This window comes from Coregonus clupeaformis, unplaced genomic scaffold, assembly GCF_020615455.1.
Source record: "Coregonus clupeaformis isolate EN_2021a unplaced genomic scaffold, ASM2061545v1 scaf0165, whole genome shotgun sequence".
Classification (NCBI taxonomy): Eukaryota; Metazoa; Chordata; class Actinopteri; order Salmoniformes; family Salmonidae; genus Coregonus; species Coregonus clupeaformis.
The window spans coordinates 425,013-435,529 of NW_025533620.1; the positions used below are offsets into that span (position 1 = coordinate 425,013).

Sequence of the window (10,517 nt, forward strand, 5' to 3'; positions counted from 1 at the left end):
AGTGTCCTGCTTTATTAATAGGGGTTCAGATTGGCCTTTTTGTTTTGGACAGTCTCTGTGGGGGTCCTCCTCCCACCCAGTGATGATGGGAGGATGATTCCTAGTCTGAGGTGAAGAGAGCCCATTCTCAGATCTCTCACGAAAGCCCTCTGCACCCCACTGAGGTTAATACCAGTTGACCCCACCCTGTTTACCCCTCCGTGTGTGTGGTTTTTGAGTGTGTGCGTGAACCTGTTAGGGATCTGATCCTAACACGACTCTGCTTTGGGCCAACAGAGGGTGCAGTGGCAAATGCAGTGGCATCGTGTTGCTGGTCTTAACCTCAAAAGCACCCGTCTTAGACTCAGGGATAAAGAAGCCTCCTCTCAGACTGGCAGCAACAGGGTTTTAGGTGGAATGGAAAGGTCTTCACCTACTGGCAAGCATCCCACTGTAGTTTTTTCCTCCTCAGAACACCTTGTTTGGAAGTGCAGGGTATTTTGGGAGTATTGTCTACAGGCTCTGGTGTCCACAGGGGAAGTGTCAGCTCTATGATGCAGGAAGAAGTATGCACGACAGAGGGATGAGGTCACATTGGTCCTAAGGAGACTCCATCCCAACATGGTTATGAGACATCAGGTTATTAAGTTAGTAAGTGAGGGAATGATGATGATGATGATGCACATTTTCATTAGGGCTGATCTGTAAACGTGTCACTGTGTATGTACATGTGCTTGCTCCACACATATGACATATCTATTGTGAACAGCATGTACTAGTGTGTGGGTGGTGTGATGGTGGACTGTTACAATGTCATAATCCTCCTTCTGATGTGCATGATGCTTCAGTTAACTGTCTGCCTTTAGACATCACAGGACAGCTGGTGGTAAGGGAACAACATGATTCAAACTGTTGTCAATTCTGGTGTGTATTGAGTTTTACACGTTCTGTCTTAAGATTTACACAATCTGTCATTCTAAGATTCCTGACATGTTGTGTCTGTCTATGCTGTCGTCCTTGTCTCTGTCTCTGACTCACTTAATGTGGAATGGTACTCAATGTCCTATTTTCTACGACCAAGGTTTTTTGTCAAAACAGCCCACTGAGTCCTCCAAGACGGATACACATGCACACTTAGACGGATACACATGACTGTTAGATAAATGAAAACCTGGATGATTCTTCTGAACAAGACTTAATAGGGAAGTTGAATCTCCTGAAACAACATGTTGTTTACGGTGCTGCTCTCTTACTCTAACGGTCCCCTGGATGCTAGGACCTCAGAATGAGGTCCAGTATTTCATTGAAAGAGATGTTTCTACCACAGGAGGTTGGTGGCACCTTAATTGGGGAGGACGGGCTCGTGGTACTGGCTGGAGCGGAATAAGTGGAATGGTATCAAATACATCAAACACATAGTTTGATGCCATTCCATTCGCGCCGTTCCAGACATTATTATGAGCCATTCTCCCCTCAGCAGCCTCCACTGGTTTCCTTACCTTTTCTGTCTAAATCCAGAGCCAGAGAAAACACTCTGAGGAAACAAGCAACAAAGGGCGAAAGATTCCTCTCATGTTCTCTTCATCCATCAATCCATTTCATTAAACATAGCTGGACTGACTAATGTTCTTTGAAGTAGAGTGGCTTATAATTATATAAACCCCTTTTCATTTGATGTTTGTTCATTTGAAGTCATTTAATTCAATTATTTCTGGCATATATGATGTCTAGAAGAGGAGACTGAGAGATGACCATTTAACAAAAATTAACACTTGCTGTTAATTATGTAAACTAAGCACTGGATTCTTATGTCACTGGATTGCCCTCCAGTGGTTGAAAGAGAAGACTACATAGCATATTAACATTTCAATGCCAAAAAATAGGACAAGGCACTCAAATACACATTTACATGCAATAATTGCACATGTTATGAAGGGAGTAGGGTCTATAGGAGAGAAAGGGAACACATTAAAATGTTGGTCTCTACGACATGAGGAGGTTGGTTCACAGTTTGACATTTGTTTGCCAGCAAGACAACATCGTCAAACGCCTTACATGCATGGATTATATGCAAGCTATCATATTGTGCAGATCATAAACCGAACAAATTAGATTTTAAAATAGCAACGTTAGAAGGAGTATTAGCTACTGTATGTTTAATCATTTTTATAATAATAAAATTGTCCTCAAATTCCTTAAGAATATAAAGCTAATAATATACAGTATCTCATGTTACATTGGAAAGTAGCCAAGATCTGAACAAAGAACTCTCCCTGGTTAATGAGACCACATGCGAGTCATGTGACTTGGGGAACACTCCACACTGAACAAATGGCAACTTTATTTGAGTAAGAATAGCTGACTGTTAGTGTGCACATGTATCTCTCTCCCTACACCACTCTTCTCTCTCTCTGTCTTTCTGTCTATGGGCCTGGGTGCTCAGTATTGCTCAACTCACTATTTCATGTTAGATATAAAGCCAAGAATCTCAGTGTTCCATTTCCACCCTGGGGCATGTGGTAATATGGCATGGTATTCAGGCTGGGCCAGGCGTTTCATCTTTAACTGCCCTGCCAGGATGGCCTCAGCGTGTTCATTTCAGCCCCACTCCCAGCCATATGTAGTAATGATCCATCTGAAAACAGTTTTACTTTCTCACAGTACAGTACGTCATTTCTGAACTGTGCTCATCAGGTAGCTTCCTTTATCCCTTTACCCTTAAAAGATCCAAATAAGGTCTGACTGCCTGAGTGATTTCCATTAACAACCGATTCTCATTTCAGTCATGTTCTACATTTCAAAGAGCATACTCATTTTCTCAGAAAATGTCATTAAGATTGAGTTTCAGTATTTGGAGCAGTGGTTGACTAATATCATCATGCCTTTTGTTTTCAAAGTGCTTGTAGATAGCGGATGGAGGTGTATTATTCACAGTGTTTCAATGTATTCGACTCAGAGGCCCAATGTGAAAGTTCAACCATCTCCTGTGGTTTTTCATTGCAACAGGCAGGCTTTACTCAAGTATCTTATGTAAATGGCTTTGAGAAGAAAAAAATCCTGGGTTCACTCTGAATCCCTTCTTTATTGTGTGTAACTCTCCTCTGACTATTTGGGGGGAATAAATACAATGTCTTAGGGCAGCCAATCCACATAATCCCCATGACATAAAAAAAATGCATCCTGGATAATTTACAGCCATATACTGCCAATGCCCTACTCTTATGAAACTACATCTGGGTTCTGTCAAATACACAGTAAATGTAACTCTCAAATAACCTTCTCATTATTTCACTTAGATTCTAATTCATTACTTTTCCCCCTATAGGAACAGCACTGTCTTTTGTTTTTACTCACATGTATTTCCCATTGGGGCATGCCCACAGCCTCTTTCTGGTTCACTGAATGCCCACAGTTTCTCACAAGGACTGAGGTGTCAATAATACAGCACACAGAACCCTTTTCCTAACCAAGAAGAAAGTATCATTATATCATTATATCTCATCATTAACAGCCCTGCCTTGCATATTCAAACCCCAGCAGTGTTTCCTCTCAGGTTTCACTCATAGTATGAATAAACAGGATATGATGTAAGCATGTTTCTGTACATTCATACATGTATCCAATGCAGTTTGGTGTACAAAGAAGAGGCCAGGCAGGTGAAAATGTCTCCAACAGGATTACAATGTGAGGTTGAGATCTGTTGAGAGTTCCATGGAAACTGGGATGTGTTCCAGATGGATGAGCAGTTAATGGCAGGGCCTTTCCCTGTGGAGGGAGGCAGAGCAGAGCTGGAGAAACGGCAGCAGCAGCTGTCTCCAGGAGAAATGGGCAGGTTACAAACAGGTGTCTCGGGGGCCCAGGGACCCAGCCCATCCCTCACTGCCTGCTGCGGGGTAACGTATAGACATGAGAGGGTGGGTAATAAAAACCATGCACTAGTAATATACTGTATGTGCAGTAACACACTCTTCAATTAAAACTAACATTTGCCCATTAAGGCCCAAAATCTGACAGTGGTGGTTGTGATTAATCTCTTTTAATGACAAAAGAAGTCACATTAAATAGGATTTGCCTTTGACATTTAAATTACAGGTGTCCAGAGCAAATATTACATATTTCATATAATGTCACCAATAATGAAACAAAAGATAAAACAATATGCATTTAAATTAAGATGGTACACAAACATTATAAATATAAATGTACAAGGCCTTCTCCTAAAGTCCTAAGCATGATACAAAATATATTGAACATTATGTTCCAATGGCATCTAGATTTAAATAAACAGTGTTTACTAGCCCTACAAGCCAATAACGTCATAGAAGCCAGTTACAATGCTAGGATGGCCCTCCATACTTCAACACATTTATGCCCTTTTTTAATAGAAATGTTTTGCATTTGTTACTGACAGCTTTCTTGGTTGACAAGGTGATGAATCCTATACCTATACCATATCATCTAATATATATAATATAAAATCTGATTAAAATATAAATATTCAGATGTCCTACCCCCTCCAATTCCATAAGCTACTCTCTAAAGATAATAGTTGGTTCCAACATTTCCTCTTGAGCAGACCAGGTGCCTGCTTCTCCATGTTCCCCAACGTCTCCATTTTCCCAAGGCTTCGACCAATCCGACAGGGAGTTCTTTGGGTCAGAGTTCACACCCTATTAGACACACTGTGGTGGTCATCCATGGGTCTCTCCACAGTAACAATCTTAGGTTTCACATGTCAATCCCTCACAGCAACCATCTGGTCTGTCTAAAGGATCAGTCTTTGGCCCAGGATCTTTCGGTTGATCTCGGCCAATGCCACCGAAAACGCAAATGCTTTCTCATCTGAGAGGTTGGCATAGATATCAACTTCTTTCTCAAATTTTTCTGATTAAAAAAAAAAACACAGAAGAGAATGAATCAACAACATCCCTGGTTAATAGAGAAAAACCATTGAGAAACATATCATTTGCATGTGACAACAATAAACTTGTGCAATATATTAACGTCATTTCTGTCTTCCACAGAGGAGGAACATGCATAATTATATTTCTCCTTATAGATCAGCCGCTAAAGCACAGGCAGTCAGGGACACCATGATTTATTCATGGGTGAGAGAGCAACCCGCTCTGTAAATCATTCATCCAAACACAAATCCCCCAGCTCTGTCCCAATACTGCACTAATCACCAGCCTCATCTCCTGTGACTGAAAAATACTGAAATATTACTAAAAGAGTAATACTAAAAGTCAGCACAAAACAATGAGGAATAATAAAGAAAGTATCTTGGAAACGGCTTAATATCTCATAACTGCACCATTAAATGTGATTGAGTGTCACTGACAGAGGCTTGTTATTATTTTAATACCTTTCTCCTCCTCCTGCTTCTTCAGCCCAACTGTCTTTGGCCTGCCCCGCCCTCTCCGGATCTGATCCGATTGACTGTTGGAGCGGCATCGCCTTCTGTTCTCCATGTCATTGGTTGACGGAGAGTTGATCTTCTCTCTGCGAATTCTTTCAGTTCTCCTCCTCTTTGCATCCAACTTGTCTAAATAGACCAGATTTTTATTTATTTATTGTATTAACACTAAAAATATGCAATATGGAAATGAAATATTAATGTATAATAGTGTATGGCCTTCAAATATGACACAGTATCAAATGCATCATACATCATAAGGAAAAATCGTGTTATGCCAATGACTCCAGTTTAATTGTATGTTACGGAAAGTTTTGTGGGAAGGCCATATGGTATTAAACATCTGAGCCTCCCCCTTTTCTCTCCTCCCAACCCCCCTCTTCCAACACACCAACAATACTGCCTTGAAATAACAACAGAATAACAAACTCCTCTCATATACAACACGATTCCACCAAAAGGAAGATGCTTGCATTCCCTTTTCTGTGATTCCATTGCATATCTAGCATCCTAGGTGTGCTGTTGCCTCCGAACCACTTTAAGTCATTGGAGTGTTCTGTGGAGTGTTCTTATTACCAGAGCAGGAAGTAGGCCTATATTTCACTGGGAGTTTCTGTCTAGTGGCCTTTCAAAAAGTATTCCTCTTCAGTAACATCAATTACCACATATGCTGCTTCCTCTGTGATGTAGGCAGTGAGTGTGCACTCTGGAGTATTTAGGTTTCAAAATAAGTACTGATTGAAAGGGCCAGATAACAAATATTTGGTGCCCAAAAGGGTAACGCTTTATACCTGGGTAGCAACCCACTACTAACATTTTTTTTTTTTTTTTTTTACAATATTCTATTAACAAATCATTGGACAGTTTTTTTGTAACTCTGTAATAATTGCATAGCAATAGAGTTGCTATTCATTTCAATTGAGTTTTTCAAAGTCTGGACAAGGCCTGAAAATATATTTTCTTCCCAGGAATTCTAGCCTTATCAACAGCAACACACTTCCTCTTCAGACTGACAATATTTGCATACAATTGTGACATATATTATTAATATTATGCCATTTAGCAGACGCTTTTCTCCAAAGCGACTTACAGTCATGCGCGCATACATTTTTACGTATGGGTGGTCCCGGGGATCGAACCCATTACCCTGGCGTTACAAGCACCATGCTCTACCAATTGAGCTACAGAGGACCACGACTATTGACATAATCAATAGTCTGAGAAAACTATTTCACTGCATACTATAACATAAACATCATATACATAATTTACTACTTCACCTTTTCCAAGGCTAAATTCAATAGTCAAGAACAGCTGATATTTAAAAAAAGGCCACCGGAAAATAACACAGTCTTACTAAAATATGTTCCACTAAGGAATCATGAGTGAGCAAAAAATAAATACAACTACCTGCACTCTTATCCAGAAAAAAAGGTTCTCAGTGCAACCTTAGTCTTCCTATTCAACAATAATCATGTTTTATTAGTGTCTGTCTCAAAGTTACAAAGGAAGTACTCACATTAAAACCTGAAAACTTGAGACGGGCTACAGAAATTACACAAAGGAGAGGCAAATTATGAACTATTTAAGGAGAGGGGGAAACCAAAACCCATCATAAAAAATCACAGAGCTAAAATTCAAGACCACTTCCTCTTCAAATGGAAGCAGTCTTCTCTGCCTTCAAGATACTTATTAACTACAATACATCAAAGTTCATTCGGTATCATATGAAACTAATGAAATTGTATCATAAATCGAGAGAAGATGTGAGTAATTCTACTCCATAAACTGTCTAATACTAAGTGTATAATAAAACCAAAGTTCTCACAAAGGCATGTTGTGTTTAACATTCCATTCATAACTTCAAGCACTGTGGTAGCCTATACATGATGATTTCACCCCAACCCAGATTTTTTTTTTTAAGTACTAGCCTACATTTAGCATTCCACTCACTCCATCTTTTAAAATCAAAACAGCAGCATTGTATTGATTCACGTTTGGTTCTCATTCTCTAAGGTTGAAAGAAACTTTGCATAAATGTGTTTATTATCAGGTTATAAAGTAGTACTAAGCTATTTGTGGTATTTTTAGGTCATATTCTTCAAAAGACTGATCAAAATAATTGTTAATATGTTACTGCATTTTTAAACAGTCTGTTTGGAGGTAGATGCGAGGCTATGGGCAGACAGTAGCACATTGATGACATGCACACTGAAACAGCCCTCATTAGAATAAACAGAGAGCTAGTAATCTGTAAACATGCTCAGATACACAGACAGGCTTCTCGTCCCTCTATCTAATTCTTACACTTTCCACATTTGACAGGATCATAGCAGCATGAGCTTGAATTTCATGGGTTATATAATAATTCTGTATTCTAATGTATTTTCCTAATCACCTTTTGGAAATGGCTTAATCAAATCCTATTAGATATCTGCATTCTGAAAATGTAAAATGTCACGAAAGACAACCTGATCTAACTCTACAGTTAAATGTAAGATCTAACTTTTCACAGTGAGCGGTATAGGCTGCCGTATGCTACTGCAGAAGCATACAAGAGAGAACTGAGGGAACAAGCTTTTCAGTCAGGAATAAAATATCCCATCCCCCCACTTCTTGCAGTAGGCTAGTCACTCAAGCAAATAGCGATTTAAATCAGCCACCACTGCACCACTCAAAAAAATGAACACCAATACAATTTAAGTGTGGGGGGGGACAAATAAAAAATGACCAAGATGAATACAATTCATTAGCTTAGTTTAGTCGTGTATTAATACAATTACATTCTGCCTACTTTATCACCAATCTCATGTGAATGTTTTACAGGTTCATAATAAACAAAAATACCTTGGTTAATAAACATGGTAACCTTGAGCGTGTGAAGAGAACGTCAAAGAAACTATGATTTGTAGGCTCCTGAATAATGTGAATTTACCTATTGCTGGTGGTGATCTCTCATTCAGTTTGGCATTTAGAAGCTTTCGACTAATGAATACATAGCCACAGGGACAAGACTTGCAAGCAACTGGAATCTAAAAAAAGAAACAGGATGAAACATGGTTAATATCAAATCAGTCCTCAAAATTGTAGCAACTGTGTTGACAAAGTCATTTATTAAGCATAGGCTACATTGCAGAAGCTGTATAAACTTGTTTAGTATTTTTTGTTTGTAATAGTTAAACAAGGGCGTAGCCAGAGTTAACCCCCATGATAACTATACTGCCCAACAATTTTGAGATATTAGAGGACTGTCCTTTGTAATTCATGAAAAGTCCTTGGCGCAATCTAGCAGAAACTCGCACCACATATTTTGGACACGTGCAGACAACAGCGGTAACATTAAAACGTTCTAATGAATAAAGCGTTTTCAAATCGAATGTCGACTAGTAGCCTACATTTCGTCGACACATTATTTGTGAAAGCAAATCAATTCATCGATGCAGTTTACAGAAATAATCTCAAGAAACGATCTAAAAGCTAGATCCAAATGTCGCCATTTGGTATAAACTACGATTTATTTGTGTAATATGTCACTTTCACAATATATACAATGTCAGCAATGCAGCTAACGTGACATATAGCCTAATAACATTTAAACGCACGATATTGTTTTAAGGCTAACGTTATAGCCTATGATTTGCAAAGTCAGATCACCGTGATAAACCAGTTTCAGTTAGGTTACAGTATTACAGTGTATCAAAAATAAGGAAACGTCTAGCAAAATTTGGCGAGCAATAACATTCCGACTCTTTAATCGTAAATATGTCGTTGTCTGCAATTACTAGCTGTAGTTGAGGTACATTGTAACATAGTGTTTGAGAAATAAATCATATACTAATTTACATGATTACCCTGATTATTCGCATTAGATTAGACTATGTTGCTCCAGATCTTGAATCCATAGGCTACCATAAGGGACTTCAGCAGCCTACAGTGGCTTTAAATCCCATGCTTGTGAGGCAAAACAACATTATCACTAAGTCAACATATATCAAAATGAACAATATCTATATGTTTTCTCACCTGTTGGTCGCACTCAGGACATGATTTGGTAGCCATTTTTACTTTCTTAGCTTTATTTACCGACATATTCTGTTTCCTTGTCCGATGATTCCTTTCAAAAGCCTACTTCAACGCCGTAAAACTTATTTCTGCAATACATGAAGTGCAGCTGATCTTGCTCAGACGTACATAAATGACACAAAAGCAATGACCATGCGCACTAAGGTCAATGAGAGAGAGACTTCATTATGCTTTTCCTTTACTATGACATGGGGCATGCGCGCAACTCAGCCTGAAAAACAGTAGGCTGCATACAGTAGACTATAAAATGTTCTGCATAATGCTTACATTTTTATCCTCTCTACTGAGCATGCGTTACTACCTCACAGAGTCAGAGAACAGTGCTGAGTTGGAACCAATAATTTATGACTAGATGACCTAAAGGGGGCGCTGTGTTGAAGCCACTTTGCCTCCATCTTGTCACTCCCCCACCTTGTACAAATATTTTGGGAGTTATAGAAATGCATTTATTAATGCCTACATTCGTTTTTGCCACATTTATTATATTACAGACACATTAATGCATACTTTTGAATTATAATATGTGAGCTAAGCATTAAAAATGAACAACTTTATAAAAACATCTTTTTTTTTTATTACTAATGTTACTGTCCCCACTACAACAACAAGCATACTTAAATACATGTAATTTTGTCCTTGAAACATTTAATTGAAATAATGTACAATTCCATTCATTCCTATGGAGGGCTGCTCCTACTGGGGAGTGCCAATATGGCCGACCTGTGGCTTCAAAGACTCTCAACTTCCAATACATAGCATCAGCAAACCAGGGTTTATATACAGCATTGATTGGAACATTCGTGGACTGTTTGTTAAACCATATTTAATTACATAAATCAAATGACTACTGAAATTAAATTACTGTGAATGCTAGGCAAACTTGTATTTGATTAGGGCACATATGCACACCTATTGTATTGTATCAACCCCATTTGTTTTCAGTGGTTTACATTTTATTGATACAATAGACATCTAATGTTTTAACAAAATGTTGTACTTATTGTGGTAGGCCTACAATGCATGTACAGTGCCTTGCAAA

The 10,517-nt window shown here is 38.7% G+C and overlaps 1 protein-coding gene across 1 annotated transcript; it reads right to left on the minus strand.

The window, feature by feature from the left end:
* Nucleotides 1-3,993: 3,993 nt before the first annotated feature.
* On the minus strand, nt 3,994-9,710 carry LOC121582328 (UPF0547 protein C16orf87 homolog). Its single transcript, XM_041898044.2, has 4 exons — nt 9,419-9,710; nt 8,331-8,427; nt 5,345-5,524; nt 3,994-4,863 (listed from the first exon to the last, which is right to left on the minus strand). Exons 1-4 carry the CDS (start codon nt 9,482-9,484, stop codon nt 4,745-4,747), a joined length of 462 nt encoding a protein of 153 aa, XP_041753978.2. The 5' UTR covers nt 9,485-9,710; the 3' UTR covers nt 3,994-4,744.
* Between the last annotated feature and the right edge of the window lie 807 nt (nt 9,711-10,517).

Bases quoted from the DNA above. Each gene is read 5' to 3' on its own strand.
- LOC121582328 (XM_041898044.2), bottom strand. From the start codon at position 9,484: ATGTCGGTAAATAAAGCTAAGAAAGTAAAAATGGCTACCAAATCATGT. The intron at 8,428-9,418 runs GTGAGAAAACAT...TTCTTTTTTTAG, and splicing joins GTCCTGAGTGCGACCAACAG to ATTCCAGTTGCTTGCAAGTC. The intron at 5,525-8,330 runs GTAAATTCACAT...TGGTCTATTTAG, and splicing joins GAGATCACCACCAGCAATAG to ACAAGTTGGATGCAAAGAGG.